The 14,680-nt window shown below is 32.7% G+C and overlaps 1 protein-coding gene across 1 annotated transcript in view; it reads left to right on the top strand.

The window, feature by feature from the left end:
• LOC133323566 (high affinity cAMP-specific and IBMX-insensitive 3',5'-cyclic phosphodiesterase 8) overlaps window positions 1-14,680 on the top strand; it is a 68,648-nt gene that overhangs the window by 43,848 nt on the left and 10,120 nt on the right. Inside the window, 1 exon segment of the mRNA XM_061532481.1 lies at window positions 749-852. Within this exon segment, the coding sequence (XP_061388465.1) occupies window positions 749-852 (104 nt within the window).

Here is a 14,680-nt window from a genome sequence, read left to right as displayed (position 1 = left end):
GGCATACAACTCAAAAATTCAGCTTGAGTACTGCTGGGATGGCATATCTCGATTGTTGTCCGACGGCTTAGCGTTCAAAGCCAACTTCTTATCTTCCTAATTTTGCACAATATGCAGTTGTATACAATGGGAAAAATCAGTCACTACAAAAAAACCCTGCTCTAAAAAGGGATGTTCTGGTGTGATGTAAAATGTCCGAACCTTGACACGGTTGAATTAAATTCGTAGATTTAACTTCGCAACAATATTCCACATAAATACATCATATTAAGTCACGGAATTTGTAAGCCACAATATGTCTGATGAACCGCCTAACCAATGGCGAAACGCGTCGTATATTGGTGGAAATGTAATATCTCTCTGGCTTTTCATTGCAACTTCGAATAATAATGTTCACTCATTTAAGTTGTTGTTGCTACTAAAAAACAATGGGCAGTATAAAACCATTACCACCATTACCGCTTGTCTAGAAAGCTAAAGTTGAGTTGAATCTACGTAACTATTTATACATACAGATATAAGGTATATACTCATATAACGGTACCAATTTTATCGGTACTAAAAACATATTACAGCATTGGGATTCACATTTAATATCCTTTCTATTCAAATTTGGTTCTTTGGTTGACGTTCGGAGCTACATAAAAACCAAACGGAATTAACCATCCTGTATGATTCTAGAAAAAAATTATTGTTTACCTATGTCATTGATAAAAGCCTAACCACTAATTATGTTTTTCTGTATTAGGTACTGGTACTTCTGGAACAAGTTCATCAGGAGGCGGTAGACCTGGACATAGGAAATCATCACCGGCGCTAACACCAGATGACGACTCAGTAGATCCAAATCAAGTAAGTCATAAAAATGTGTTTTTTTTTACTCCTAATCATGGTACAATAACAAGAGATAGGTTAACGGCACCTGTTGGTTACATTTTTCGTTTGTGTGCCCCTGTTCTATCAAAACAATAACGCAATTTGTATATGTTTTTGTAATTTCTTGAAAAATAAAAAACAATTGAAATATTTTTAAATTCAGTTCTTATTAAAATGATCATTGCAGTATTGAGAGAGAAATAATCATATTTGCAACCCCATATTGTGAAAAAACTTCAAATTCCATTAATTTTTCGCGATATTTTCCTATAGTCTTTCCTGCCTTACCCCTCGGCGGACAATGCCATACATTCTCCACTAATAAGTAGTTGTTTTTTTATAAAAACAACAAACTGGGATTCATCCTGACTATTTTGCACAAACAAAATACAAATGGTATCCCAAATAACACGCCAACGCTACAGAATTAGAAATATTATATTCAAATGTTCAAAATTTAATTGGTAACATTCCATACTCTATGTTTCATTGAATATTTTTGATGACGGTTTGGTATATGCTACACATCCCCACAAGCAAAAACTATTGCGGAAGTAACGCCTAGGCGTCAGTCAAAGATGTGACTAAAAACTCCGGGTCACTTCCAAGCAGTAAGTTCGAGAAGTTACATCCGCGATACTATACAATTGGGACTCAGAAGTAACTTCTCGAAGTTACTCATCCCGCTCGATGATTCCGGCCACTGTGCAGTATACCGAATTGGGTATAGAATATCCTATCTTATGTTTGGTTAAAATTGGTAGATAAAGCTCCTATATATTTTGTCGACTGATTTTTTTGAAAATTTGTCCGATCTAGACGAAATGTAGCACAGCTCACCGAATTGAGCCTAGAATTACGGTTTGGATTTAAACAATTATCGCAATTAATGTGCGTACCTCACACATACTGTTTTATTTTTGGTTTCATATTATTGAACTAAACGCTATTAAAAATATCAGTTTATTCAGCTTACTGTCGAAAATTAAAAAAAATATTTTGAAAAATTTACATAATTAATATGTGGAAATGCAAATATCCCCTTTATTCTGAGCAATTTCTTGCCTTCTTGAGCCAAATCACTGTGCTAAATTAAATTTAGTTAGTAAAAACTTAATCTAAGTGTAGCTATACACTTAACGATACATCTATCTTCTATCTTCTATATACAGTATTTTTCGGTTAATTGAACCTACGGTTAATTGGTTTCCCCGCTTTATTGAACCACATGATGGGGCAACAAAATATTGCAAATTTTGTTAGGAACATTTTGTACTCAATGATGATCCAAAATATAAAATTAAGCCAAATTTCGAATATCATATATTTATAGTTTTAAGTAGAGATGTTGAAGGCCGTGCCCAAGATCATCAAAATACCGAATATTGAGAGCTACCATTATATGGGCGGTACCCCGAATCATTAATAATTTTTGGTACGGAAAAAAATCGTGAAAATTCCTCATATTACAAAATACCGTTTTATGGGGGCTACCTTTAAAAGAGAACCAATATGGAACATTTCAATACCAAATATCCTAGGAGTAGTAATGTATGTGCAAATTTCAAAGCTCTCTCTTATAGTGGAGGGTATAAAAAGCTAACTTAATATTGGGCTACCGTAATGAGGAAGTCTTTTAAATATATTGGGAAAATATAATTAAATTCGAAAGTCAAACTTATATGCGCATTTAAATTTATTAAAATTAATTTTTTCCACGAATTCGAATATTAATACATTTATATCAACAGAAACATTAGAATGCAAAAATACAAAAAAAAATTACAAAGATCTGTACACTTTACCTTATAGTGGAGGGTTTAGAAACAAATCTAAAATTCCGAAAATTATAAATCAACAATATTGCTGGACAAGACAACGTTTGCCGGGCCCGCTAGTATTGAATATTTTTTACCCCCATACACACAGTAGGAAAAAATGCAGATCTAGCGCGCAGAAAATAAAAGTAGATGTTTTACTGTATGTTTATCGATATTTTTGATAAGAATAGATTTAGATGGACAATTTTAATTATATTATGAAAAAAATTGGAATTTTTTTTATTAACCCACTAAGCACCGAATTTTTTTTTTAGAAAAAAAAACTTAAATTTTTGGGTGAAAATGACTATTTTGAAGCTTTTTAAATATTTTTTAATAAGCAACATTTTCGTTATAACTAATAGAACTCCTAAAATGGGAGCTTCTTTTAAAAATTCCAAAACATTTGGAGGGTAAAAAGTGGGTTAAGGGCAAACACTATTGTTATTATATGTATCTTTATTATTGTTAATATTATATATCTAAAACATAAAACTATATATATTTTATAAAATTTAGGCATTTCTTATTAAACACTAATCACATTCAGAATACGAGTTTTGATCTGAATTATTTGGTAGCAATGGATCCTCCAGTAGTTTTCAAAAAAATTGCCATAAATCCGAGAGTCGCAGGAAGTCGCAGGAAAAAAATTAGTATGATGTTCTAGACAGACACACAGGAAAAATAAAACAAAAATCAACGCTGAACTCGACTGCACTCCATACTAAACCCCTATTTTAATTGAAGGAATTTAAAAAAAACAGACCTTACATATATTTAGCCCGAAACACCTAAATTAAAATAACTTATGGGTTATATAACTATACCATTTAATTAAATACCAATACTATCTATCAAAAATGGACAACATTTTATAATAATATATTCACAGAATGCACACGACCATCGCAATTTTATAGCTAAAAAATACCATTTTTAACATTGGAAAAAATTTCTATTTTAAATGTACCGTTATTCCGTTCTAGCTTATTAATTCGGATCATTTTACACGGACATAAGTACTCTCAACACTCTACTCTACAGCATTAATGTTTTAAAGTTTCCTTCAACTTCATTTTTTTTATTTTCTGCGCGCTAGATCGGTATTTTTTCCCACTGTGATACGTTTTGGTCAACTTGAATGAATACAAAACTTACAGTTACAAATAATAATTCTAGATATTCTAATTTCCTTCATTGAATGATACATTTTACAACCTGAAAAAACGGCAAATTTTGGGTAGGGTTTTTACTATATATTTTACTATATTCATATAATTCATAAAATATTTCTTCTATTAGAACGTACGGTTTTAGCAACTACTTTTCCATGGAAAGGTCAACATAAACAACCTAAACAACGACAACAATCAAATTTCCATTTACCCACCCCTAAACATATTTTTTGCTCGTTTCAATGCCATATCGACATTGTCTATTTTTATAATATTGTCTCTGACAAAACAATTAACAACCAAAGTCGTGTCGGAACACTTATTATTTTAGGCTGTGACAGTTCCGTACTTTTCCAAATAAAATGACATGAAACGAAAATTAGCTACATACAAAAGTATGTGAATACCAATTCTTCGGAAGTAGCCATCAATTTTATCGACAGAAATATAAACAATTGTTGGTATAATATGTACAATACGAACGTTAACATTAATTGGGACAAAATATGAACAACATTTTAACTGAGAAACCTGGGAATAATGAATGCTACCTTGTTGAAGAGGTAGATGCATTAATACAATTTTATCTCTCAAGTTGGCTCTTTTCTTTTAAAAAATGAGATATGTGAAATCTCAAATTAACAATTGGGCATCAAATGATTTTTTAGTAAAATCTTTCGTATTTTTAACTATATTCGAAGACCACATACATACATATATTAGAAGACCACATACATCAACGGGTCGAAAAGGCACATAGATGCTGGTCTTTCTGTAGAAGAGCCGTGGGCTCTAAATGGGGATTCAACCCAAAGATGGTACACTGGATCTACAAGAGCGTTATTAGGCCAATTCTAACTTACGCGTCTGTAGTCTGGTGGACAGCAATTGACAAAAAATGCAATGTAATAACATTTTTAAACTTTTGTCTAGGCATATGCGGGGCAATGCGGACAACACCAACTAGGGCACTGGAAACTATACTGTCCAGTTGACATCCAAATAAAATACGAAGCGGCCATCGCAGTGTGCCATGAACGAGTGGATTTTCGGACACTACACACCGCACGAAAACATACTGCAGGCTACGATCGGAAACTCAATTAACCACTTTGAGTCAGATCGAATACCTGAAACAAGAGCAATCACGTTGTGTGAAATCCTGATACCGGACAGAGACTCATGGAGCAGCGGAACAAAAAACTGTTGTTACACGGATGGCTCCCGGCTAGCGGGAAAGACGGGATTTTTTGAAGAACCGGGGACTTTTTCGCCTGCCAGATCACAACACGATCCTACAGGCGGAGGTTCAAGCTATAACGGAGTGTCTAAAAATCTCTAACTCTGGGCATAATAACATAAACATCATGACAGATAGTAAACATGCTATTAATGCAATAACATCCAAGACAGTTACATCAAAAACCGTACTGGAATGCATAAAAACAATAAACAACTTCTCACGACACGGTCTTGTACGTATAATATGGGTACCGGGTCACTCAGGAGTCATAGGAAACGAGATAGCCAACCAACTCGCCAGACGTGCTACGTACCTAATCAACATAGATGTGAACAGTGCAAAACCTTTCAGCGCTTCACGTCTAGAAATGAGGTCATGGGCGAAAGAGGCGCACAAAACACTCTGGAATAAAGAGAGGATTGGAAAAAACACAAAAATCGTATGGGGAGACCCTAATGCTTACGCTAAACAAGAAAGAACTAAGCAGACTGATAGGCATTCTCACAGGACACCTTAACCTGCAGTCACATTTACACAAGATTGGGTGTTCGGGAAGCAGCAGGTGCAGAGCGTGTGGGGAAGACAACGAAACGCTGGAACATTTTCTATGCCACTGCCCAGCTTTTGCATTCATCCGAACCCAATTCTTGAAAACCGACACTATTCCTGAACTTAATGACCTAAGGGGCTGTGAATGGAAAATATTAAAGGACTTCTGTAAAAACACAGAATTCCTAGAAGAATAAGGAGATCAAACAAAAGACTTAAAAATAATTCCAATCTAAATACTTTTCCTTCCTAGAGCGCACAACAGACCTACTATGGCTTAAGTGTATGTCCCATAATGGACATGTGGTGGTTTTTTAAACCACCCCTCTTTTCAAACTAACTAACTATATTCGAATATAGTGACTGGATTAACTTGACGACATTTTGAAAAAAACATATGCTTATTATGTGAGGTTTACTTGTAAACGAAGAAAACGAATGGTTTTGTTTATGGAAATCGAAACTCCTAAATTGGCGTGGCCTTTATATGGGTGCTATATAAACAAAATTTTAACCCACTAAGAACACGGAATTTGGAAAATGCATCAAAACCTTTAAAATACCAAAATCGGGTGCTACCGTTAAAAGGACCTTATATACCATTTTCATTATTAAACATTCGAGTAAGAATTATATTAAAAAAAACGGTTACATTACAGTGCCATTATTGATTGCAACTCCGAAAACTAGTGAATACAGTTAGTCCCACCAACTAACCCACCACAAAAATACCTAACTAGTTCTGTGCGGTATCGGGAACACAATTTTCACAACAAACTATGTGTATATGTGTATGTCATTGGGCAAGTGTACCACATTACCATTATTATCTCCCCTTATCGTAAGACGAATCCAATGAGCAACGCACAGTCTGCCAAAGAGAAAACGATAAGGTGAACAAATGATTGAGAAGAGAATATAGAAGTTAAAAGGGGTTTCCTTAAAAATAGTTAACATGTACAATTCTTGTCAAATAAATATTCGTCTCCCAACAAACATTGATATATGGTCAGAACATATATCATAAACCTCACCCTCCAAACCGCAAATAGTAAGATCTCTCCCCGTTTTGTTTTATCCCAATAGTGTTCACCTAGCTGCAGTGCCGCTCCCTTGCCACTAATCAGCAATATAATTAAATAATTTCATTGAGAACTCATTGAGGAACACTGAAGAGTTCAATTGAATTATACCACATCGCCAGTTCCTTTAGCTGTTTCGATCGGAAACGTTCACTCTCCTCTGTTCTGCCGATCACCATAGATGAAAGTAATACAAAAACGTAAATTTAATCGGTCGTGGCCACAATACTCACACGTTTATCGATTCAAATCGGTTTATTGAGTGACGCCAAAAATTCGGAGTGTATGTGAATTACTCGGAATGACTAAGTGTATATATGTATTTATTTATGATCAGCCGAAAATTTTGAAGGCCTTGAGTAAAAAATCAAAGGAAGTGTAAAACCACAATTGAGTATACCACAATATCCTACAGAATGAAAAAGTTGACCTGAAAAGAGAACAAAAATATATATATTTTGATCAATGCAATCACAAAATCGTTAGATTATATAATCGAAGTTTCCATGTTTGTAGCAATATGTACGTAGAGATCTGCTGATTTTGTCTCCATATATATATATATATATATATGCTCTCTTATGTGCACATACATTTACGTAAACTAATAAGACATGTTTCTAAACTTCAATAATGTAAACAGCAAAGCATTCGCGACAATGTTGCCCAGTACAGTTGTTAAAATACTGCTGTCGACAATGAAATTTTTTCCATCTGTAATTTTGTTGTTATCTTTTACAATTCATACACATACAAGGCACACACGAAAAATCCATAGAAAGCGATTCAAATAATCTTTGAATCGGCATTTTCATAAAAACAATCATTTGTTTTATTTCCAACTGAATGTGAAGCAGTTGGGAACATATAGATAATGGCCCGTTGAAAAGAGCCGTACAGTGAATTATTGTTTATGCTTTGAAATTTTCGGTTACTATGAAAAATATAATGAAATTAGTTTTCTTGTGAAATAAGAAGATCTGCTGAGTATGAATAAATAAATCACTCTACATGCGTGCATGTTGATATCATCCAATAACAACATGAAAGGTCATATTCCACCCCCTTCGGTCGGAAAATGTGGTGGTTAAATTAAAACAAAGATCGATAGTAGTGCAAAAATGTGCAAAATGCAACAATTTTAAGGCTCTAATTTAAATATATCTTAAATATTGCGAATGTTAAATCGTGACATGACGACGTTTAATATTATTCTGATCCATATATAAGAGCATTCGAGTTATGACTTTTTTTTTGTCATATTTTAAGAAGTTTTTACCAAGTTTATGTAAAATCATAATGATCAAAGATTCCATATAAAAATTATGTCCAAAATCTATTGAATTTGTTTATTTAAGTATCAACAAATTTTGAACTTTGTAAAATAAGAAAATTCGAATTTTTATACGATTTATGATTTTTTTAATTATATCACTTTATGAAGAAGAAAGCCTTGTATTTATCTTATTTATCATTTTTTTTTCTTGGAAAGTTTAATTTTGAAAGTTATACAATTTTTTTAAGGAAGATAGTGGATTTTTGTTGTCGAAAAAAGAAAAGAAAATCGTGAATAATGTTATTTATAATACCAAACCGCTTGAGAATCTAACATACACAGCAGAAAGGTATTTTGATGAACGCTGGTCGAATATGTGGTATGTTGAAAATAGAACAAATGCTCCTCAAAAAGAGAGGCAATACGAATTGGATAGTTAGAATGTGTGTGTTCGAATTAATTACCAGCAGTTTTGTAATCAGACATCTCAACACCATTTCCGAATAATTTATTTTTGAATGCGGTTTTAGAATCTAATTAAAATTTAAATTTATTGAATAATATTACCAACGATTGCATTTATAATTTAATCTATACAAAATCGAATTACAGTCGTTTATAACGAGATATGCGATAATCGTTATAAGCAAAAAAAGGTAGAACTAGTTTCGAAACTGGTTGGTGTCCTCATAAACGACTTTTCATCATATCCCAACTAGACAGCTCTCCCAAAAATTAAATTTGTTGTCAGGACATATTGACATAGAACAAAGCCAAGAGAGAGCCAAGGTTTTCGAAAACATGGAAAATTATATTTAGAATAAACATCCACACATGTCGATTATTTGTGTTGCTTCTCCACTATTGGAAACCATTTTTTGGAGATTTAAATTTATCCTTCTGTAAGAAGAATCATGCCAATGTAATTTTTAATACTCGATAGATTAACAATACAATGATAACCTTAGATTAAAATGAGTATGTGTTTTAACTGAAAATCCAATTAAATAGACATAATAAAATGTTTCAATTGAGTTTTAGTTTTACTCCACAATAATATTAATTACAATATAAACTACATACAAAATGCACCACATGTATATAACAACATTTCGTTTACACACCTAATTTCTATGAATTCCTAACTCCAATCTTAGTCAGTATACTCTTGCGAGTGTTTTCAATTAAAAACTCTTTAATTATTAACAAATAATTCTTATAGAAGTAAATAAAAAATCCAATATTATAGTAGAGTAACTTGGGGTAATGTGGACCACCCCTATATTTTAGAAAATGCTTGAAATATGACAGTGCTGCCTTGATATATATTTTCCTAATAAGTGCAAACATTTTTTTAGCGCGAGAGTCAAACAATTTGCTTTTCTCAAATAAAAAAAAATTAGTTCTTTTTTCACAACGAAAATGCACGTTTAGCTGTAATTACAAGCAGTAAGTTTAGAATTTTTATTTATTATTTAAACCGAAAATTATTTTTTAATGAAATAATCCAAAGTCGGGAGCTATTCCAAAACAGGAACCCATATATTTTTGCATTTAGTGTTAACCAAGATTGAAACTTTTCACAAACAATCCACAACCTGCTTTTTAACTTACTAGTCCACATTAACCGCATATGCTGGTCCACATTACCCGTCAAGATATTTATTACGCAGTTTTGACTTCTTTTTAAATATAATGTAAATATATCATTATATGGGAGAATATATCATTAACAAGCAGTAATGACAGTATAAACTGTTTTCCTTCGTCAAAATTTTAAATGGAAATTCATACAATATTTCTTACTCTTGAATTACAGAAAAGCAAAACATTTGAAAATTTTGTATTTCGAACTAATCCAATCGCAAAAATTGTATGTATTAGTGAGGACACCGAACTAACATTTTTTCCGAGGGCTCTGATATTAAATTTTTTTACGAATTCTCCAAGGGAAATTTAATTTTGTATATTTTATTTACAAAAATCTTTTTTTCCGATTACTCTTTTTACTCCGATTACTTACTTTACACATGCAACTTTTATAAGCAACTCTGCTGGGTTCTTAGAAGAGAGAGGTATAAAGATGTATAAAAAGAGATCAGACTTACTTTCGAGTAATCGTCACATACTCTTAACTCAGGGTTTACACATGCAACTTTTGTAAACAACTCTGCCGAGTTCATAGGAGAGATGGTATGAAAAGTGACAAGGGGGAAGAATATCAAAAGAGAATCATAAAGAACAGCCGCAGAGTTGCTTAAAAAATAGAATGTGTAAAGCCGGAGTCAGAAAATTTTTGGAAAAATTGTCTGGGTCGGAAGAAGTTTCGTTCCGAATTTAGAAAAAAAAAACTCGGAACATATTGTTAGCTGTGCAGCCCTGCTGTGCCCCTCAAAGTTGAACTTTCTTTTAGATTAATTCCCAACTTTTGATTTCTCATGGAAAATATTTATTTCTTTTAAGAAATATTTATACATTTGGATATTTATTTTGTTTATTAAGGTGATTTTCAGAACATATGTATGTACCTTCAAGATGAAAAATATATTCTCCAAATGGGTAAAGATATATCCTTTAATAATGTACCTAAATTTACTTCATTGGTACCTACCATAAATATTAATTTTTATAGTAAAATACACTCCCTAAGTTGTATGACTCAGTTTTGTTTTTAATATTTTTCATGTAAAAATGTTATGTTTGTTTCTATTATTTTTTCTGTTACTGTATATATATATATATATATATGGCTCATTTGCGAAATCTCAAACGTTTTGAAACAAATGATTGTTTATCTTATCGCTACAATTGTTACAAACATGTGCTTTCTATTCTGCTTCGTATCTAGAATATAAATAACTATAAACATAACCGCAAAGAGAGTGAGAGGTTAGGAAATTGTATGTGTGAGAAAAGTAAACAACGATTTATTTGTTATACGCCGATGTCTTATTTCCCTTCATGCAACACCCTGAAAACAGGTGAACCTGTTTAAAATTGGACCTTCTGCATCACGCCAATCATCTTCGCAAGAATGCGTAATTGCTTCACAAAAATAACTAACGTTTTCCGCAAAAAGACGATACACAGTTCTTCGGAGGAGGAGGGAAGTTTGCAGCACGAAGACAACGATGTATATATGCGAAAGAAATCAACGAACTCGGAGCCATCAGCTTCCAACATAGCAACAACGAAAAATAGTACACGAAGTAGATGTATATCTTTGAAAACAAATGATAAATGTTCGGGTCGGAGCAGTTATGATGGAGTTGGTGATAAAAGTGCGGATATAAGTACGCACGAAAAAATGATAAAAGTCGGACATACATCGAACATATCGACACAGAATACAGGTGATAGAGCTGGTAAGAAGCATTCACAGTTGCGTCTTTCCCTGAAGAGTAATCGAAGTGTAATGAACGAATCAAAGAAAGAAAAAAAGGATAATGATGTGTTGCCTGGAAACGATGAAGCTTATTACAAGCAGCAACAACATATCCCTGGCTTCGCTGACATAAATGGACAACACAGACATATCAATGACATAAATGATGTTGAAAGTGGGCGACTTTTGCCATTGGAAAGTGGAAGTTCTGTTTCTTCTCTTTCAAATACACTGCAAGGTTCAAATTATATCGATGTATCTATCGATTTAAACAGAGCAAGTGATTATATGAATAGTGACAACAGGCCGTCTGTGGCCGTAAATGAAGCACATCCACAAAAACGTACAACAAACAGTGAACAATTTGGTCAGAATAGCAATTCACGTAACGAAAACAACAGCTCCATTGAAACTGTTCGTACTGCCAAGACACCAGAGGAAATAGAGTACGAGGCTAAAGTTGCAGCCGAATACGAGGATGTAATGACACCATTGCCGACAAACGCAAAACACATTCAGTTTGCATTTGGGCGCAATTTACGACCGGAAATTGCTGAAGTGATTCGCAGCTTAGACGCCAATGCTTTGCGTATCAATAACCTAACAGTTGAGGACAAGTTTGAATTGTTGAGACGTTTCGATTGTGCACAGCAGGCTCGTCGCCATGGTCGTAGAAACAGTTCTGTGCGTTCCATGCCTCCCCCTGGTCATTCGATACAAATCGATCTAGGACTCGTCGACCATGGTGCAGACGACCACGAAGATAATATATCGGAGTCCAGCATTGAAGATGTTATTCTGCGCCGTAAATGCCCTCAAACGTCAAAAGAGAAATCAAACTCTTGTTTGTACGAACGTCGTCTGCCTAAAAGTCCAAAACTCAAGTTAATCCTCGAAAGCAAATGGAAAGAAACTGTCAGTGGACCCAAAACAGATATAACGTTTAAAGAGGTGCAAGAGAGTGACGCCGAGGTACGTATACATTCGCTAATTCGAATTTACCAAATACAATACTAATTATGGATGGTAATCTCATTTGAGAAATTAATAATGGCATTCCTTTTTATTTGTAATCAAATATCAATTTCAAAAAATATGAAAAATATATTCCATAAAATTCCATAAAACCGCACTTGTGGTCAGGGAACTTAAATATTAGACCATATTAATAATTTCGTAATATTTTCCTGCGTAGATTTCGAAGGAGGATATCCTTACATATTTTGAATGTTGTCAAAATTCAAGATATGAAAAAAATTGTGAATGTCAATAAACTACATGTGTTGACAAAGTTTTACACGTCTGCGGTCAAAAAAGGAGCTTCTATTAACAAAAACAAAAAGACCTAACTACAACTGGGTTTTTTTGATAAATGCAAAAAGGCGTAACTAACCAAAAATTCACGTTTTTACTTAATTGTTATGACTGCCATTAAACTAAATAACTAAATTTGTTAAAAAATTATAGTCTATTATTCGTCATATGCAATAACATCCTGACGGGCATACTTTTTCATTTCACATGACATGTTTATAGTTTTCATTCAAAACAGTTTTTTGCTTCTCCTACACAATTATGATTTTGTTAGTTACGCCTTTTTGCATTTTAGCTAACGATATGTATGTCTGCATGAGACTACCTTGTATAATTATGGCATATCCCAGATTATTTCCAACACCAAACCGATTATAAGCACATGGATTCGTTCGTTTCGAATTTTATAGAAAATGTCTTTAAAAATAACAATTAAATATAGAAATGGATGCGCTTTCGCCTACAATTTCTAAAATTTTTTTTTTTCCAAAGGACGCTTTTACGATTTTCACAATTAAAAGTCTTTTCGTGGGTTCATTGCGTGCAGTCACTTGAAATAACTATAAAAAATGGTTATAAATTCTTATAGATACAAATGTTTACGGAAAAGCCTAATCATTAGGAATTTATCTAATCTTATGTAAAAACGCATCAAAGTATGATACTGGCATACGAGGTTGCAGTGTATACCTGTATTTGCATATAAACTATAATAATAATATACATAATTTTTTTTGGTACGATACTGGAAACTCGTACGTTTTGTGAGAGAAAGGAATGAAACGAAATATTGAAAACTATATAAATTTAAAATCCTAAAATATATAGCTGTGTGGATTAATTATCGATCGCTATCATACAAATCTGCTTTCTAGAGTGACAAATGTCTAACCTTGTCAAATTTGAATTTAATTCGCAGATGCAAATTCGCATCAACTGCAACATAAATAAAGCCACATATCGCAATATGCCTGATGAGCCGCTTAACCAACGGCTTTTTCTGGCTTTCCTTTTCATTACAAAACTTCGATCATTAAGCTCAACTCGAAAGAGAAAAAAATAACTTAAAAAATATTCTTCGTGAAAATCCATCTACTTGAGTTTTAAAATTATTATTCTTAATCCCAAAAAACATACGCAACAAATAGTGGTGTTTACTTGACATTTTTCAACACATAACTAAAACGCGAACGTGAAAGGTTATGATTACCCAAAATCCTGTAGGAAATAACATGAAATGTTTATTTTTAATACATAACAAAGTAAATACTTCCAGAAATTTTTGAAAATATTCGCAAATTAATTTGCAATTAAAATTAAATATTCAAACGTTCGCTGAGGAACACTTTCGCAATTTTGAAAAGATATTGTATTTTAGACATTCCATTTATTTTTCGCCACGTTTTCCTTTTTTAATAAAAAAGCAAATAATTAAATATGACATTATAAGATATTACAGTAGAGTTCTTTTATTTGTATATTTCGTAACCGTATTTTATATTACTGTGCCATGATTAAAAATACTTCATATGCAAAACTTAATCGTCCCGTCGTTACATATGTATTAACTCAATTGTTTATTCATGTTTAACACAACTGACCCACCATAACATTATATATCGGACCATAGATAATGAGGACTTGAATTGAATATGCCATACTTAATTGACTATTGGAATTAAAAATTTAATACGAAAATCATAGCACTCTATGATAAAAAAGGCAAGTTCTTTGGACTTGGTTTTCATTAGGGTATAAAACAAGAAACAAATGTGGGATAACTAAAAAAATTCAAGTAGAACACCTGTATTTATATGAATGTTACCGAAATACGCCGATCGTACAAGTTGAACAATTTCAACTTTGACAAAACGTATTTTTCTTTTTTTATTTTGTTGAAAATAAAAACAAAATATTGAGATAATATGAAATTTCGAATAGGAACATAAAATACTTG

Source organism: Musca vetustissima, unplaced genomic scaffold (genome assembly GCF_032173495.1).
Source record: "Musca vetustissima isolate MV318-11 ecotype Yass unplaced genomic scaffold, APGP_CSIRO_Mvet_v1 utg19604, whole genome shotgun sequence".
Classification (NCBI taxonomy): Eukaryota; Metazoa; Arthropoda; class Insecta; order Diptera; family Muscidae; genus Musca; species Musca vetustissima.
This window is presented reverse-complemented; position numbering and strand designations above follow the sequence as displayed.